The 20504-nt window shown below is 33.3% G+C and overlaps 2 protein-coding genes across 2 annotated transcripts; both read right to left on the minus strand.

Annotated features, from left to right (window-relative positions):
* Positions 1 to 7644: 7644 nt before the first annotated feature.
* On the minus strand, positions 7645 to 12896 carry LOC122586116 (vacuolar protein sorting-associated protein 26C). Its single transcript, XM_043758225.1, has 11 exons — positions 12706 to 12896; positions 12540 to 12632; positions 12379 to 12443; positions 11888 to 11942; positions 11499 to 11582; positions 11325 to 11409; positions 11148 to 11243; positions 10178 to 10362; positions 10006 to 10094; positions 8136 to 8235; positions 7645 to 8056 (listed from the first exon to the last, which is right to left on the minus strand). Exons 1-11 carry the CDS (start codon positions 12754 to 12756, stop codon positions 8021 to 8023), a joined length of 939 nt encoding a protein of 312 aa, XP_043614160.1. The 5' UTR covers positions 12757 to 12896; the 3' UTR covers positions 7645 to 8020.
* Positions 12897 to 17928: 5032 nt separating this feature from the next.
* LOC122587030 lies at positions 17929 to 18687 on the minus strand. The gene has a single exon (XM_043759100.1). It carries the CDS (start codon positions 18685 to 18687, stop codon positions 17929 to 17931), a length of 759 nt encoding a protein of 252 aa, XP_043615035.1.
* Positions 18688 to 20504: the final 1817 nt, after the last annotated feature.

Raw genomic sequence — 20504 nt, forward strand, 5'->3', positions numbered from 1 at the left:
AAATAACAAACAAAGGATAAGGACTTTTATAACAAGGAAGATTCCCTTATACAAGTGCATATGAACCGAAAGGTACGTACGCTCCTTTCTTCAAGAACTAACAACTAGTACATCCTTCGATAGCACGAACAACAATACGACTCAAGATCTACAAAACGCTAAGTAGATCTTCAGAACACTTAACCATATTACTGTCAACCTGAAAAGCATGTGAGTTCGAAAAGTCAACTACAAAAGTAGTTGGTGAGTTCACAGATAGTTTATATCATAGTGCGTAGTTCATTAAAAGTTCATTAGTTCTTAAGTACGTAACACCCAACCGAGTAATCTTATGTAAATCTGTTTAACCCCTTCCCATACAAGGCCTAAACAGATATGATCTACATAACATTGACCGCTTTTTTTTAAAACAAGTCTATCAAAAGTACGTTTTATATACTTATATATTGCTTGTGCTCAGCTTCCACTACTAAACCTTACGACCCAAAGTCCCAAACTACAAAACCACAAAGCCATACTCTATCATTAAGTAACTTGCACTCGAGAAGGACAGAGGCTCGAGTGAGGGCTGGCCTACCCTAAATATATAGTGCTATATGTAATTATCTTCTATCGATTCGTTCACGACTGTGGGATTGAATTAATAATAGTGAAAAGACTTGCGATAGTACTCACATGCATACAATAAGGATAATTAAGATCATAATATAGCTCACAAAATAGTTCATACGTTCGAAATAATTCAAAATAGTTTGTTTAATCAAAACAGTCATTTCATGCATGCATTCCAGCCCCACATAAAACAAATAGCTGGGGGCAGCGAATTCACCTTAGAATATAGCACGATAGACCATAAGTACATCCAAGTACTAGAATATAGCACGGTAGACCATAAGTACATCCAAGTACTAGAATATAGCACGATTGTAACACCCCGAGCTAGGCTCGAAATACTACCGAAAAGATATAGCGTATGCATGGGATTATCGTAGGACATGAACTATATGAAAATAAAGGGATTCGGTGAATCCATCATTAACAAACAAATACATAAAGCATAATGAAAATAGAGGCAAATGAATCCTTGATCCATGTAAGACTAAGCCCAAACTCTAGCGCAAGCATCCATCAACCATCACGTCTTGGATTCACAAGGTTACCTGAAAAGTGTACTAAACAAGGTCAACACTAGGTTGGTGAGTTCGTGGGGGCGAATGACGAAGATCTAATGCCAAAGCCATTCACAATATGAACTAAGCTAACGAACAAGGAACACACTTACAGTAAGCCCTTAAAAGGCACGAGTACTTAATATAGGTTGGCTCGTAGCGCAACCTGGACCCACATGTATCCATTGCACAATCATACCATAGCTAGAACACACCTGATGCACAAGAACACAGAATGTCGACATCAACAAATATCCATCAAGTTCTAAAATGTCAAACATGTCCATCAATGTCCCTCAATTGTTCTCATGTCATCTAATTGTCATCAAGTACGTATAGCACACGTTTATTGCACATGCACACATTGTCCCTCTATTGTCATCGATATTGTCATCAAGTACATAAGTACCCGTTTAATGTCATCAAGTACATAAGTACCCGTTTAATGTCGTCAAGTACGTAAGTACCCGTTTATTTGTACATGCACACATTGTCCCTCTATTGTCATCGATATTGTCATCAAGTACATAAGTACCCGTTTAATGTCATCAAGTACATAAGTACCCGTTTAATGTCATCAAGTACGTAAGTACCCGTTTATTGTCATCGAATACGTAAGTACCCGGTTAATGTCATCATGTCCATCAACTCAACCATGCACAACGCACATACATTTCATACGACTTTACATTTAAGGAATCTTAGATGTTTGTATACAGGGTCACCCGTAGCCTTCCCACCACATCTCCAACTCATTAAATGTATCATCGTCTTCCATGTATGTATAACTACCCTAATCATAAATAAATCAATCATACTCAAACAATACATAATCAATCAATGTCCATCAATGACCCTCACATATGTACTCACATAATGAACTACGCAAGGTATTTAGAATACGCATAGTAAACAAGAACAAGTAATAATGATATCAAGAAGTATCTAACAAGTTCTATAACGCCCAACATGTCTATCAACGTCCCTCAATTGCACTCAACTACACGTAATGTACCTGATTGTACTCAATTGTGCGTAATGTACTTCATTGTACTCAATTGTGCGTAATGTACTTCATTGTACTGAATTGCACCATGACCATCAATGCCCACCCAGGAACAAACACTATGTGTATATACTTCGTACGATACTACTTTTGAAAGGCCTTTGATGCTTATATATAGGGTCACCCGCAGCCTTCCCACCACATCTCCAACCTTTCGAAAGTATTACCGTCTTCCATATATGCACGACTAACCTGATAATCAACCAAACATGCACATACAATAATCATATAATAACCACGTATTTACACTTTAACAATTCCATCAATCAAATAATGTCATCACTCAAGACACTCAACATATGCACAATCAAGTCATGTCATCATCAAGGAAATCAAACGTATGCACAATTGAACTATGTCATCAATCAAGGCAACACATAATTGTACAAACAAACAAGTAATCCCACAAAGGTTGTACACTTTTCAGCCCGAATCTCAAACGAGTAGGGAGCTACGAACTCACCTTGATCGGCAATAGCAAGTTAATATCAAGCTACGAATGCCCAATGGTCGTCAAAAGTCCACAACCTAACAATATATGTCACAATACAAGACATGGTCAATACTAGTTATACTATACCACAATTTCCCCTAAAGATGTTTTATAAGTCATTCGAGAATGTTTAAATGACAAATGAAGAGTTTTGGTTAGACACGGTTCAATGACTTAGCACCAAAATTCCACTTGAAAATCAAAGTGTTTAGAATTGTGTTTAACCAATTTTGTTAACCTTAGTATGTTAATATAAGACCAATAAACAAGTTTTGGATCATTAAAAGTCGACCGATAACCGAACGAAAAAGTTGGGGAAGGAACAGAAATACTGCGGTCGCTCGCACGGTCGGCCGTGTGAGCGTCTGCAGTACGGGAAGAACTAGGCACATAGCACGGCCACAAGCACGGTGCGTCTGTCTGAGCGGCCGTGCTCCGACTGGGCAGATTCTTGACTTCAAGATCGACTAAGGAAGCTCCAAGACACATTTTTATGCATAAATTACCATATTTTAACATCACTGAACATAACCCATATCATAATTTTGATTCATAACATCAAATCAAGGTTAGAAATTGTTTTGACCCATTTGAAACCCTAGGAAACCCTAAATGCCCTTTTGACCCAATTTATGACCCAAATTTGCTTGAAATCAACTAGAAACAAGTTAATAAACATAAATGATGATTTTGGGATGAGTTTAGCTTACCAAAACCTTCAACAAGTGTTCAAACTCAAAATTGACCCAAATGAGAGGTGTTCTTGCACTATGAAACCCAAATTTTTGATATGTTATAGACAAAATGAAGATGATAATGTTTCTTGTATAATTCTTGCTTTAAAAGACAATAATGGTGATGAATTTCTAGAGAGAGAGGGATATGAGTGTAAGTGTGTGTTCTTGAGAGTTTAGAGAGAGAAAAGAGATGAAGAATGAGAGGGTGGTGGTGGAATGGGGGGAATAAGAGTTGGGTCACGGGTTAGGGTTAGACCCATGGGTAGGATCCACATTCATTTTACTAGTTAAATGTCATCCAAATGAAAATCGATTAGCACCACTAATGACCTCGACTAACACATAAACCATCAATTTAATAATACATTGACCCATATAAACGCATTGCACCCCATTGAACCTCAAATTGCACTTGAACTATATTGGTTAACTTAGTAGTTAGTTAAATTTTTCACAAGTCAAAGAGTCAAGGATTGCGGTTGTTACAACGATAGACCATAAGTACATCCAAGTACCAAAGAGAACTTAAGCAAGAACTAAACAATCAACGTCCACGAACGAATAACCTAATCATACACACGACCATAAGGTTCGAGTCTGGTAGTAGATAGTCCTAAGTTTAACATCATATGGCTCTTTAGAAATGTCATTATATATTATATTATATAAATATACTAAAAAGTAACTTTCCTTTGTGAGAGGAAAGTTATTGTAGCTAAAAGTACAAGTGGTCCAACACAAGTTACAACCACCCCAAAGCATACATAAAACAAAAACAATTAATATGTTTAACGATCGTTAAGTATACTCATAAAAAATACAACAAATCAGGTCCTTTTTTTAACGTCTGTCAACTTTTATATTTAAATTATATATATATACTAAAAAGTAACTTTCTTTTGTGAGAGGAAAGTTACTGTAGCTAAAAGTACAAGTGGTCCAACACAAGGTACAACCACCACAAAGCATACATAAAACAAAAACAATTAATAGGTTTAACGATCGTTAAGTATACTCATAAAAGATACAACAAATCAGGTCATTTTTTTAACATCTATCAACTTTCATATTTAAATTACAACTCCTTAAACATTAGGTACAACCCATCTAAAGCAAATATATTGCAAAAAAAGTGTTTTTCTTTGTTATTTTTACCACGTAACTTTTATTTTTTAAAGTTTCGTCACGGAAACGTTGTTTCTTACTTTTCTCCGTTTTACTTTTTGCCACATAACTTTTGAGTTTTTAAATTTTGTCACGAAAGCTTTGTTTTAAAGTTTTTGTTCTTTTCTTTTGTTTTTTTCACATAACTTTTGGTTTTTAAACTTTTTCCTCAAAAGTTTCATCTTCGCTACTTCTTTTCACATAACTTCGAGTTTTTTAACTTTATCAACCAAAGTTTCATGTTCTTTGGTTTTTAACGTATAACCGGTTTTCTTAACTTTTGCTACAAAACTTTTAATTTTTTTTGTATTTTTTTCACTGTAACTTTCATTTTTTAAAGTCTCGCTATGAAAGTTTTCTTTTTGTTCTTCTTTTTACCGCACAGATTTTGGTTTTAAACTTTTGTTACCAAAGTTTCATTTTCTTTATTTTTTCTTACAACTTTGATTTTCTTAACTTTTTGCACAAATATTTAGTTTTCAGCTTAATGATTTTTAACTTTTATCACGAGAATTTTTTTTTCTCCCGGAGCACCGCCCGAGTAATTTTGTTTTTCGGCTTAATGTTTTTATAACTTTTATCACCAGAATTATATTTTTCTCCCGGGGCAACGCCCGGGTAGAAATACTAGTTATGTCATTAAATGTTAACTTTATATCTAATATATAAGTACTTTCACTTGTACGTTTACTATATATATTGCACTTATGGACAGATCGGCTGTTTGGGCCGAATGAGACTTGTAAATGAGTTATAAGTTCGATTGTTTAATTCAGTGCCAATGATCCGAATTATATTTAATCACTGTTTGCACAACAATATGTTTTATAAAGATTTATGGTCAAAACAAGCTTTGAAAAATCCCATCTTTTTATGTTGACTTAACACATCAAACATGACTCACAAAAAGTATTCTTTTTTATTAGAGTTATATACGAAAACGGTCCCCGTGGTTTGTCGTTTTTTCAACGGCAGTCCCTCTTATGATTTTTTAGCAACGGTGGTCCATAAAGGCATGTTTCAGTTGCAACGACAGTCCCTCTCAAATGGAGCCGTTAATTAGTGTCGTTAAGTTTTACATGTGAGTAGCACGTGAGGGGTATTAATGTCCTTTCACCTACACAAACATAAGGTTTTCAAAAGTATTTGTATCCGACCCTATAAAATGAAAATCCGATTTGATTTTATCTGAAAATTCGGATATTTGAACTTCGGATATCCTAAATTTTGGATCCGGGTAATGATTTTTGAAAATCTACTGCATTCGAAAATATCCAAGAATATCCGAAAAGTTTGGATATTAAAATTCACTATGTGAAAGTTCAAATTTCAAAAAATCGAATAATTGAACTCTCTTGTTTGAGACAAGTCGTGAATATAGAAGTATATTTTTTTACATACCCCTTTCAGGTAGTTTTCTTTGTAAGTTAGTGGGGATTTACCTATTCCTTAAAAGTGGACTGAAGTCTATCGGGAGAGGATATTACAGGTGTTTCTGAGAGAACAAGTCTTTTTACCCAACAGGCATCAACAGATTCATAACAGGTCTTCAAGCCTCACTTGATTGAAGTGAAGGTTTCAAGTCTTGAATGTTGGGATCGGACATCGAAAGGTTTCAAAGTCTATTAGGGAAGCGGGCCCCACTGGTAGTGATAGCCCTCTCTCATGGATGAAGGCTAACATTTTCTATTGGAATGGAGGGATGTGCAGATCAATTCCACTTTGAACTTTTCCATCTAGAGAGAGTTAGGATTAAGAACACTTGTGAATGAGGTCATGAGACAACCAAAACCAATTTCAACGGGTAAGGAAAGCATGTGAGGGGTATAAGGCAGTAGAAATAGGTAGTAAACGGGAGTCAAGAAATAAGAAAAGGCTGGATCAAGAAAAGGGGGTACTACGAGCCCTCTGCCCCACGCATATAACCAGTTTGCGTGGTTCACCGGTTCCACCGATTAGACCCTTAGAGTGATTCAGTCGATACAGAGGTGTCCCCCAAAAATTTAGGATATTGAACATTTCTGACAAAGGATTTCAATATCCGAACATATCAAAATTTTGGATATTCGAAGTTTTCGGATATCCAAAGTATTCGAATTTTAGAAAAAAAAAATATCCTAGATATTTTGGTATTGAGACTATGTTTTAGATATTTTCATAAAGTTTAAAATATTTTCGGATATTGAAAATAATTCTTTTCGATATTTTTTTGACATTTTCGGATTTAAGAAAAAAAATATTGAAATTCTTAAACTTTTTCAAAAGTCAATATCCGAATTTAATTCTGAAATATAGGATATCCGGCTATAAGAAGAAAATCTGATCAGATTTTTAAATAACAAGTTCGCATATGGATAGTTTTGAATATCCCTAGGTTTGTGTAGGTGGAAAGACATTAATACCCATCACGTGCTACTCACATGAAAAACTTAACGACATTATTTAACGGTTCTGTTAGAGAGGAACTGCCGTTGCAACTGAAACATGTCTTCAGGGACCATCGTTGCTAAAAATTCAAGACAGGGACTACATTTGCAACAAAAGACAAACCGCATGGACCATTCTTGCATTTAACTCTTTTCTTTATTCATTATGTGATGGTTGACCACTTTGACCTATGCTCTTTGAATTCATGATAATTTATTTATCTTTATAGTTTTATTGGAATCATTTATCTTTATAGTTTTATTGGAATCATTTAGGTTATACCCATGTAATATCCATAGGTACGCGTATTTATCATTATACCTCGAGTTTATGTCTTAGTTGGGGTGTCACAAAAATGACACTTATAATAAAGATTTTTAATTTTATAAGATGTAGGAGTAACACATAAGTTAGAACACATTAATTAAAGGAGTAACAATTCACTATGTCTAAACATGCCAATTTAATTATGTCTTTTTTCTTTGAGCCCATATAGTCATACACGATAAATGTTCTAGCCACAAAGTTACAAGATTAGTAGATTACTACGCAATTTAATTCCTGGTTGATTAACTTATAATACCTACATTTATGAAACAAAGCGAAATGTGCATGTTATTTCTTCGCAATTACTTTTACACACCAACGAGTACATTTCACTTGAACTCAAATTTTATTTCATTCATAAAAGTGATACCCTTCCGAACAATACTTACACAAAATAGAAGATTCAAAAACACAATTGTTGTACATGACCTATGCAGATAAGACGTCAGTGTGATATATGTGCATCTGTTTTGCTGAATTACACTACAACCCTAAAACTGAACATTGTAAGTTATAATATTACAAACAACGCCATTTTGGTCACTCCTCACCAGCAGCCGTTTGATTTGTTCCGATAAAATTTTCCATATAAAACTCAACATTGTAAGTTATGATATTACAAATTCATTTCCGTTGATTAAATCAGCTCCAACGGAAGGCTTTCCATTGCAACCTGAAAGTTTAATAACAAACAAATTATTCAGAATTTAGAATAGATAGTGAATGATGAAAACTTACAAACCAACACGTACCCATTTTCTAAAAGCTTTTGGATCAGATTTTTGCTGCACGTTGTACAATTCAGTCTGAAATGTAATAAGGATGGTGACCTTGAACTCAATTGAGAATGGTCTGCACAAAAGGTTGCAAAGCATGACATACATTTTAGCGTCACCAAGGTACATGAGAGATACTATGAAATGACTGGAAACAAATAGATATAAAATCCCATGTGGGTGTAGTTCAAAAGCGACAATTACAAAGTCAGAGGGAAACAATCAACCTTTCCGGCAGTATATTGAGATCACTAGTGCTTTAAAGGAATGGTGCAGTAAGCTATCTAAACTATAGCAGAACAAAATAGTCTAACCTATTCTAAGAACGCCACTTGGGATATTCTTTTGGGCGATGTGCTTTAAATAACTTTTAACAAGTTTAACCGGTTCATTCCATTTGGCCATTTACTTGTTAGTGCTTTTATTATGGCCACCCCACCCCAGCCTAATAAGCCATATTCATTGATGGCGGTTGGTTTCCCGGTTCCGCAGCTTTACTGGGTGCTAGTGGAACCCTGGGTTTGCCTGCTAGGTCAACAAAGTTGGCTCGAGTGGGTTTTCCTGACTTACTCCCCAAAAAAGATAACCTTTTCAATGAAGACAGTTACTCATTTCACCATTCCCAATGCCGATAATTTCAAACATTTAGATGACGCATAGCTTCAAAGACTAGACAGGTATGTAGCAGTAAAGATATGGAGCATTAAGTAACAATTCATGGATACAAGGGTCTAAATTTCTTATATGTTGTTAATTTATCAGCTATGAAGATGGTCGCAATAATCTTAATTCAGATAAACATCTAAGAACAATCCATGATTTCATAAGGAACGAACTGTGTATGTCACAATTAATAACAGACTTTATGTTACCCAATGCACAAGTCTGTCGTGTCTAAGATACATCATCAAAATACTACTTAAAGTTTTATCGACTCGATAACATCTTTTATCTTTCACTGAAATCTTAATATTAAAGTGCTGGCAATTTCAACCCATTCACCTAATGCTCACTATAGCTTTGTTATTTATCACTAAATGATCCAACGGGCTGGTCTTAAGATTTAGTTAAGGCAAGTCAAATAGTGCCTAAATTCACCTAAGGCTCATTTTGGCTTTGTTTCTAACTCTAAAAGGCACAATGGGCTAATCAAAAGATTTAGTTAGGAAGACAAAACAAATGGTTCAAAAAGTGCCTAAAAGTGTATCAACTATTAAGGGCAGCCCACTGAACCACTTTTTACCCAAAAGACGCTGATATTTACGAATGCACAATTGCACATACACACATATACGGCAAGAAGAACAGCATGGTTCCCTACTTCCCTCCACCACGCCAAGACCATGGTGGTAATGGTATGGCATCACAGCATGGAGGTGAACCATGCACCATGGTGAGTGCCGCATCAGATGCCTTAATAATGCATACAGCCTCCAAAATATCTATTTGTAAAACTTGGTAGAAAATTTTTTAAAACCACAGAGATTACATACACACGATATCCACCTCATTTTCCTAATGGGAGTTGAACCACCCTGGGCACCACTAGTTGTTGGCTGTCGGTAAAAAACTTTGGAGTAATATTATATAGTTTGTGCATTATTAACACACCAATCAGTTATACAAAGAAGCTTTAAAAAATAGCCAAAAAGTTTTAGTCACATGGCCTGTTTCACGAGTACCAAAAGTTACCCATCCAACCTGCCCAGGTTGCCTGCCACTCTGCCACCTCTAGTTTTACACTTTTTTAATAGACTATGGCACTGAACTCATGGAGTCAATTACTTAATACTGAAAAGATCAAGGCTTATCATGTTAATAATTTCACTGAATATTATCAACTTACCCAGCAAATACAGTTGGGCATGTCAAAAGTCGGGGAAGCATGACATAAATAGGCAGAGACAAATTACGGCAGACATCTCCATCTGCTATCTATGAAAAGGTGAAGATTTGTCACTTCTAAATTCATAAGGTACATGATGTATGATAAGTTAATTAAGAAAAAAGGTATGTGCCTGAGTAGTCTGAACTGTAGATGTTTCTGTCGCTATCTTTTCCCCAACCATAATTGACTCTACACGGAGCAGGTGAATTTCAATGGAGTAAATAGGAACTGCAGATGCTTCAACTGTTAGCTCTCCCACTAAAGAATCTGATAGAAGGCACTGAGTACAAATTCTACCGGATACCTTAAAGCCACCTACGTAAAGTAAAATATGTCAGGTATAACAATATCATAATTAACTTAACAACAAAATTACAAGTGCAATAAATCTAAGTGATATAAGTGACTTATTTACACCCATTAAACTTACTCTGTATAGTAACTAAGTTTAATTTACAAGAGTAAATACTAACATGTGTCCTTTACCCAATGACTAGAGTCCATTATGCTCTATAAGGTCCTTTCTATGTGGTTAAGGACCGAAATTTGAGTGTTTCATTCAAGGACCGGGATATGAAAAATCGGTTTTGTCAGGGGATTTCGGTAAATTTAATATTCAGAAAATAGAACATTTACTTGGTAGAAATATCAAAAGTCAAGCTTAAAAGTGTCAATATTTGATAGATTAGTGATAATACTTGTTAAAGTTATTGCTTATTATGTTGTGTTTAAGTTTGGACCAATAAAAAATTTAAGAAAAAAAAAAGAACTGGGAAAACCGAAATCCCACCGAAATTTTGGACTGTAATCAGTTGAATTTCGGAACTTGGACCAAAATATTACTGAAAATTTTGGAACAAAATTTGGACTGCGATCCCAGTTAATGACCGAAAACAGAGATCCCATTGGGATCCCACCGAAATTGACCACTTGGGGTCCTTTAACTACATATATCTCTTGCATTTTACAAGGATGGACCAAAGTGATATTTTTGGTGGAACGTCACATATTGTAACCCTCAATTACAAAAAGTACATCCATATTAAGTTCAAATGTAGCGTGCAACGGTCTTCCATGAAAAGTAGTAATCATGAAAAGACCTGATCTCAGTTCAGGAAGCAATGCGTGCCTTTGTGTGTCTTGAGTGATATAAAAGAAGACCATTTCGGGGGAAATGGGCTTCTCGGGTAGACCAGCTGTTAAGAGAGAAAAAAACATTTAAGAAACGCAAGTCTTTATTTCTAAATAACTCATACAGAGAGACTGCAACTAATTACCTAATTCACTTTCAATTATAAACTCCACCGTAGCAGACAATGTTTTATGTAGATATCCTCTCACAACATCTACATTTAGCAGATACTATCACAAGTATGGTAGAAATCCAATAGTTATAAGTACGCATAAGTGGTGAAATGTGGAATGGAGATCAACTTTTGAAGAATGCATACCTGGATGCTAATGTTTGCTCCATGGAAAGTATCGTAGAATTTCTCTTCTGTTTCTCCATTTTTAAGAATCATAGAAAATGGTATCTGTCAAATTTAAAATCCGATATTTCCTAGAATTTAAACTCACATATTACAATGAAATCGACAGGTTAAACACTTAAATGAAAGTTAATAAGCGGCTAAAACCCTTTCTCAATTTTGTTTTCATAGAGTTTGGTCGTCATGGTAGGTGTAGAAATGCAAAAAATGGTATCAAATGGAAAAAATGCTACCAAATGAAATTATTTTTTACTTTTAACAAAATGGAAATATGACTTATAACAGACATCAGGAAAATACGAAATTTCTATTTTAATCTTTGAAGTATAAGCTGTTTTGAAACTATATACCTGAGAAGTGCCTGCACTGATCTTTCCCGAAGGTTGAACCTCCATGCTCCTCTTCCTGAAGAAAATTAATACGACCAACTTTTTCAACATTAAAAAGACATGCAGAAGTGATAACCAAAAATAGCCTGATCAAGTACAACAGTTCTACATTGACTACAACTTTTTGCATTACGATAACGGTCTAAGTTATAAAATATCAGCGTAATGTGCACAGATGAACAACGCCCCTTTTCTATTTCACATAAAATTTTCAAATATTGTTCTAATATGCACCACCCGCCTAACTTTTCAGTCGTCATATTTGAATTTCGATGGGAGAAGTTTGATGTGTGATATAAAAGGTATTTGGTGTGTGAGATAAAAAAGTATTTGTATATTACATTGAACATTGAGTACAAGAAAAACATATACATATATACAATATATATAAGTGTCTATAGGTATTTGATCACTCTATATATATATATATAAAGAGATAGAGAGAGACATACAGAATAGGAATAGGCTTAAGAACACCATAAATTGATTCAATAATTCCAGCTGAACCTCCACGAACCTATCTCCTCTCACCACCATTATATAAAATCAGATATTTTGCATATATATATACTAGTAGAAATTATTTCTTAAAAAAAATAATTAAAAGAAGTACCTGCAAATTAACAGAAGCATTAGCAGTAAGATGAATACCACGGTGGGAAACAGAAGAAGGGAATTTGGTGATTATTTTTCCCTCAATTGCTTCCTGAAAACAACTAATCAATTAATAATCATACAAGAAAAAAGAAGATTAGATTAGGTTTAAGAGTTAAACGCACATCTGGGCGATAAGTTCGATTGGAACGGGAGAGTTTTATTTCAATAAACATTTTTCATAAAAAGAAGAAGCAAAACACGACTTCCTTCCTTGGTGATGATCGATCGATCGATCAATCGATTTTGGCTACCCCGCGTACTTCACTTCAACACCGTTATACTCGTCAGTTGTTACTTTTTTTTTTTTTTTTTTTTTCTTTTTCTAATGTTTTAGTTTGGTTTCGGGATAAATTTACAGCACCGGCCAATTCAATAGGTCATGCCATAAAACTTTGGCTTCGGTAGACCGGCCACGGTATAATTATAAAGTTACATGACTTATATCAAGGTTTACTGTCATAGTTGTTAAACTCGAACGAGTCACGAATCGACTTGTACGAATCAAGTCAAAATAAAGTAAAAACGAACCAACTCGGATGATGACTCAGATTTGCTCCTAACTCGTAGCATGACTCGGTGTTTGTGGTCCGAGTCGTGTTCCGAGTCACGAGTCACAAAATAATTTATTATATTTTTTATTTTTTAAAAATTTATCTTTAACTTAATATATAAATATAATACTTAATTTTTACAATAATTACTTGTATATAATTATAAAAATATATTATCAAATATCCTGACTCTTACGATTCGAGTCACGTTTCGAGTCACGAGTTAAAAATCAGGATTTTGATTCGATTCGAATCGAAAACCACGAGTCGACAACTTTGTTTACTATTAGTTCGTTGTCGTATCTAAGGGGCTTGGTGCGTTTTACCAGTTGATGTGTACTAGGGCCGGTCCTGAGGATCCCAATGCTGAAGGCGAGATGATCAAACATATGCCCCATATTAAAAACTTTATACAATCCAAAACTAGACGACTTATCTCCACGTTAAGTTTATCCTATTAATACGAAGCTATGAATTTACAAATTGAGGATATAAACCTTTAATTGAAATTACAACATATAAATCATGTAAAATGACGTCTACGTGCAATTGTTGTTGCAAAAACATCAATTATTTCGTCAAGATCTACATTATATATATATATATAAACTAATTATAATATTTAAAAGTTAAAACTACTAACTCATAACTACTCTTGACTCATTGTACTTCGTAAATAAGACTTAATATAAAGGTAATGTGGGGAACCCTAACCCTGTTACTACAATTGAATATCCATCAACTCACCTCGTATGAAACTAAAATGGACAATATGAATTAGTCAAGTTAGAAATACAAACATAAATTTGATAGTAACATAAGACTTGTCGTTCCTAATAATTGAACTCAAAACCTTTTATAAAACTTAGAAGTCTCTTTGATTAGTTGGACTGAGCATCGATAGCGGTCATTCGTATTAATAACATAATATATTGTTACAAAAAAATGTGGCTAGACAAAAAATTGAAAACATAATTAACAAAGTGATAAATGTTGCATCTATCATAAACATATATCACAATTTACAAACGTAATGCAATTTCATAGTAACGACATGTGTTAAAGTTAACTTAAATACATATAACATATAGCATTGAGGTTATGATGGTAAAGCTTTTACGTTTTGAAGATTTTAAAAATAATGGGATGTAAGTAAAAAATTGAAATAAAAAGGCGCTTTTTCTTCCTCATACTAGCCGGCGCCGCCGCTCACCATTAAAATGGCAATTTTTTATTCTCAATATTATATAACAAGGATTTGAAGTCTAATGACCATAGTATAACATGCATAACTTGGACTGGCGTTTTGTTGCCCGGTTATATTTTATGCCATGGGCTTCGCCCATTTTGTCCGGCACCAGGGTCGGCCTTAATGCGTACCTTTAGCCATTTAGCCGCTACGTACGGAATACCCAGCATCTATTAGTTGTCATTCTATAGAAAAACTCCCCAAAATGAATGAACATATTTTATTGCATTATGTATAAATTTTTATAAAAGATGTATTATTGTTGATAGCTAAAATTTATCGTAAAATTATCACGCTTTTATCAAGTTCTAATTGTATTTTTGAAATCGAGAAATAACAATAAAGTTTGGTTAGGTTTATCCAATAAATACGAAGCTATGAATTTACAAATTGAGGATATAAACCTTTAATTGAAATTACAACATATAAATCATGTAAAATGACGTCTACGTGCAATTTTTGTTGCAAAAACATCAAATATTTCGTCATGATCTACATTATATATATATATATATGTATATGTATATAAACTAATTATAATATTTAAAAGTTAAAACTGCTAACTCATAACCACTCTTGACTCATTGTACTTCGTAAATAAGACTTAATATAAAGGTAATGTGGGGAACTCTAACCCCGTTACTACTATTGAATATCCATCAACTCACCTCGTATGAAACTAAAATGGACAATATGAATTAGTCAAGTTAGAAATACAAACATAAATTTGATAGTAACATAAGACTTGTCGTTCCTAATAATTGAACTCAAAACCTTTTGTAAAACTTAGAAGTCTCTTTGATTAGTTGGACTGAGCATCAATAGCGGTCATTCGTATTAATAACATAATATATTGTTACAAAAAAATGTGGCTAGACAAAAAATTGAAAACATAATTAACAAAGTGATAAATTTTGCATCTATCATAAACATATATCACAATTTACAAATGTAATGCAATTTTATAGTAACGACATGTGTTAAAGTTAACTTAAATACATATAACATATAGCATTGAGGTTATGATGGTAAAGCTTTTACGTTTTGAAGATTTTAAAAACAATGGGATGTAAGTAAAAAATTGAAATAAAAAGGCATCATAGTGGCTTTTTCTTCCTCGCCGCCGCTCACCATTAAAATGGCAATTTTTTATTTTCAATATTATATAACAAGGATTTGAAGTCTAATAACCATAGTATAACATGCATAACTTAGACTGGCGTTTTGTTGCCCGGTTATATTTTATGCCATGGGCTTCGCCCCTTTAGCCCGGCACCAGGGTCGGCCCTAATGCGTACCTTTAGCCATTTAGCCGCTACGTACGGAATACCCAACATCTATTAGTTGTCGTTCTATAGAAAAGCTCCCCAAAATGAATGAACATGTTTTATTGCATAATGTATAAATTTTATAAAAGATGTATTGTTGTTGATAGCTAAAATTTATCGTAAAATTATCACTCTTTTATTAAGTTCTAATTGTATTTTTGAAATCGAGAAATAACAATAAAGTTTGGTTAGCCAAATACTGCTATATGATATGACATATTTTAGTTTGTAAAGTTATATGATTAGGTTCTGGTTTTCTAATGAAAAATGTTCGACTTTGTCAAATTAGTATTAGCTAAGCTTTGATGAATCCGCAAATCATTATTACAAGGTAAGAAACTAAAATATGTCAAAGTCATATACAAATAAATCAGACTTTTTTTAGTTTGTTTTATTATGGGAAAGATTTAATACTAATCAATGATACGACTATGTAGGGCTGTAAATGAACCAAACAGTTCATGAACTGTTCAGCGGGAAATTCGTTCGTGTTCGTTCGTTTAGTTAAATGAACGAACATGAACAAAAATTATTTCGTTTAGTTAAACGAACGAACATGAACACAGCTCCCGTTCGTTCACTTATGTTCGTGAACGTTCGTTAATATGTTCGTGAACATCCGTTCATTTATGTTCATGAACACCATTCATTTATGTTTCCGAACATATCATTTTGCTATATATATATATTAACATTAATATATAATCATTTATATACTTAAAAAGAAAATTAAATACAAATTATAAAGATAAATACTCATTTTATATCAAACCGTAAGTGATTTCCACTTTTTAAAGTAGGAAAGTTTTATAAACTTTTTAGCCGATCAATGATCTGTAACCTAGAATATGAGTCTAATATTTATAATTATATGTTTGTAAATATTTTTAGTTATATGTTTATTCATTAGTGTTTGTTTGTGTTCGTGAATATTCGTTCATGAACACAAATGAACGAACATGAATAAGCCATTATGTTCGTTTATCTGGTGAACACAACATTCATTTATCCGTTCATAAACTGTTCGTTAAGTTAAACAAACAAACATTAACAAGCTCCGTTCGTGTTCATTCGGTTCATTTAGAGCCCTACGACTGTCGATTTCATTCTAATAATCTTAATGTAGTTGTTGCATGGCCCTTGGGAGACTATTGGGCTTTTTGGGCACACTTCGCCTTCAAAAGTGAACTCATGCTACTTTTTGGCCTGGATCCATCCTGCTTACCTCATACAAATGACACATAAAGTCATAAACTCAGTTTAGTAACATTGCCGCTAATGTCTTTCGTTTATTTTGAGATAACTAAACACAATTACAAGCTACTTTACATTATTTTGCATTTTGCATTTATAATGTACAGTAATTTAAAATATATAATAAGATTGCAATTTAACTTTCATCTATTTTGTGACCATAAACAAGTAGGGTTAAATAAAGTGAAAAATTTCTTACCTTTGAAGATAAAGGTCAGGTATTCGGTTATCACTTCCTACAAAATGGTCGGATGTCTTTCTGAAAACAACCTTTACCTACGGATAGGAGTAAGTCCGTATATAACTCACCTCTCTCTAACTCATAAAAAGACAGAACTAGTTGTTATTTTACTTTTTTGTGACCATAAGTTTATCCCTTTATACTCGGACTAGCAACATGTATACACAGTACATGTAATATAGCTTTCCTGAAGAGGGACTTAATTGGGCTTAAATAAGCCTCACATAGTCGCATTATCATACATATACTGGTCCTTTAAAAAATATAGCTCTGTAACATGACACATTTTGTTGGGTTAAAAAGCCCATAAAAAATTACAAACTCATACCGGCCATGCTTGTAAACAAATTTGAAATTTCCAAAACATACAAAATTATGAAAATGGCAATTACAATTATAATAGCTTCATGAGAACAAACAAAAAAAACACATGAACTCACTATTGCTCTAGATTATATCCTACAACACATAAAACACAAACTAACCATAGTTTTATAGTTTATTACATGCTAATAATTGTATTTGTTAAAATATTAAACAAATACTACAATCATATGCCAGAGTGAATTACTTGAACTAATATATATAGTTCTAAAGCTTCTCTCTATAACGATTATAATATTCTTCATACTTTATCAAATAGAATATTTATTAGCTTATAATAAGTACCAAAAATTAGAAAACCATTTTGTAAACCACCAATGGAATAGTTGGTAATTTAGCTAGTAAACACTACCAAGCTCCAAACCCATATTTGATTCGGATTTTTGAACGTTTTTACATTTTTGAATGAAGGCTTCAACTTGTCGATCCAACTCGTCTTGACTTAGTATCCTAACGTACCTCTCGGTCCGACCTATAAGCCTTGATCCACCCTCATGAAACGTCTTTGATTTCCTTAACTCCCTCTTATCATGAACCACACTATCGGGCACCACCTTTTTGAATCTATTTCCCACTTCATAATCAATCAAATCTTCAAAAGTGTCATCCGAATTATTATTACACTTTAAATCATGATCACTTCTTGAATTTTCTAATTTAGAAAACTTTATATCTTCTTCCTCCTTACAATCTTCAAATGTGTCTGCCTCCAATGTATGAAACTTTAATTGATCATCATCCAAAAAGGACCCGATTTCAAGATTTTGAGGATTAACAAGAGAGGAGGATTCGACGAATGAGTTTGTGAGTAATTGGTTATGATCATTTGATGAAGGGTTGAAAAAGATAGTATTGTAATTAATAAAAGATGATGCAAAGATAATAAAGATGATAAAGTTGATGAGAAGATAGACATATGGAGGACATAACCATGGTTTGATTGATGACCATAAGGTAATAAACATGGTTTTGGAGACACAAAAAAGCTCCAAATCCATTAAGTTGAAAGCAAAATATGGGGCTAAAATTGCAACTGCAAGAACAAGTAGCTGCACCACTGTTTCATAATTTCTTGTATTAGTATTCTGCTTGCCCATTAACAAGGTTTACTTAATTTACATTCAAATTAAAAAACAATGCTAAATCTAAAGATAGATAGCGTGTGTGTGTGTGTGTTTAGAGAGAAAGTGGGAGGGAGTTGAGTTGTCTTGTCTACAAAGCACTCTTTAAGTGCTTTTGATGGAGCTTTATATTAACGAATAATTTGGTGGATGGATGGATGGATAAGACTTGATCAATAATCACTTAAACATGCATGGTTGTTAGATATTTATTTATTTTTTTGGATTCTATTCATTAAGTTAACATAAGACCATTCTTCATTTCATTTATATATCTCAATCTCTTACCGTAAAACATAAAACATTAGAGTGTAATCCATAACAATTAAAATAAGAAATGAAAAATAGGAGACATATTTAAATATATTTTTTTTAATATCATCATTTTCGATTAAAAATGAAAATGAAATATTGGGGAAAAAAAACATAATAAATGTAACCATGACTTTTTTTTTATTATTTTTTAACGACAAATCTATTATACCTCTACTTCTAAACTTTTCGCACTATTACAAAACTAGGCATGACCGACGAAATTTCCGATGAATTTTTTGATTGGACACTTCCCAGGATTTACGGACTAATTTTAAACAAAAAGAACATGAACAGAATACTCTCTCATTTGTGACAAATTTCCTACGAATTTGCAAAAAGCTAAATTTCGTCGGAAATTCGACTTTAAAATACACACATTGGCGACAAAATATCGAAAGATTAATGTCAAAATTATATTTCGTCGGAAATACCTCTGAAATCGATTGCTTAAGATTTTTCGATCATAAAAGCATTCGAAAATACCTCGGTACCCTAACCAAAAAAAACTCAAGCCTAATATGGTCAATACAAATTTTACAAGGTCTCAGATCAGAGTGTAAAAAAACCTAGACGCATTTTACGCCCAAAATTTTACGGCAGTCACCGTAAACTTACTGCCAGTATAAAAAAATAACTTTTGTCGTTTGTTCGGTTTGGGTTTGTGTCATTTCAAATCTCTTATCTCTTAAATTGAGTTGAGTCGTTTCAATTTAACATTGTAATTGGTTTTAATAGAATTCTACTAGCACTATAGTGGTTTTTAATTAAACTTTACTAGCACTATAGACTCGACTCAAACCTAATTTAATCTATTAAACTAATATGTTAATAATTTTTTATTTTTTTTTAGTTTCGTTAAATGAAGCCTTGAGGGTTTTTATTAAGATATATTAAATAGTTGTACACTTACCACAAATTCAGAAGGTGGACTTTTATTATGAATATGTACAGTCTTTTTATGCACAATAAAACCTTAAAGGCTTTATTTAACATTTTACTTTCTTCAGATAAAACCTTTTAATGTCGGTGATTACAGAAGTTACACGTACGGCCTTTAAGTATGGGCGGGGGCGTACGGTGGCGAAAGCCACTGTGGTGGACAGCGCGCTTTAGTGTTAGTTGTGCTTGTGCAAGAAAATAAGTGAGTTTATTTTGGATAATGATAAATCAACCTAATTGGTGTGCCTAAAGATATGCCTAATAGTAAGATATTGACATGTGAAAAAATCAGGGGCAAGATTAGGAAAGAAAAATAGTGAAATACAAATGTCAAATTCTCAAGGTTTTAGGTTGACTTTTAGGCATATGAGTTAGGTTGATTAATTATTTTCAGTTTATTTTATATGATGATTTTAACAGAAATTATGTTATCTCCCTCTTCCCCTCATTCTCCTTTCCCTAATATGAACTTTGAGTCATCAAAGCCTTTCTGACTCGGCCATTTCGTCCGATCATCTTAAATATACTTTATAGTCCAT

This window comes from Erigeron canadensis, chromosome 1 (genome assembly GCF_010389155.1).
Source record: "Erigeron canadensis isolate Cc75 chromosome 1, C_canadensis_v1, whole genome shotgun sequence".
Lineage (NCBI taxonomy): Eukaryota > Viridiplantae > Streptophyta > Magnoliopsida > Asterales > Asteraceae > Erigeron > Erigeron canadensis.

Coding starts and splice junctions, on each gene's coding strand:
- LOC122586116 (XM_043758225.1), bottom strand. CDS start 12,756: ATGTTTATTGAAATAAAACTCTCCCGTTCCAATCGAACTTATCGCCCA. Junction 12,444..12,539: donor ATGCTTCTGTTAATTTGCAG/GTACTTCTTTTA, acceptor GAGAGGAGATAG/GTTCGTGGAGGTTCAGCTGG. Junction 8,057..8,135: donor CAAAAGCTTTTAGAAAATGG/GTACGTGTTGGT, acceptor TTAAACTTTCAG/GTTGCAATGGAAAGCCTTCC.
- LOC122587030 (XM_043759100.1), bottom strand. CDS start 18,687: ATGGGCAAGCAGAATACTAATACAAGAAATTATGAAACAGTGGTGCAG.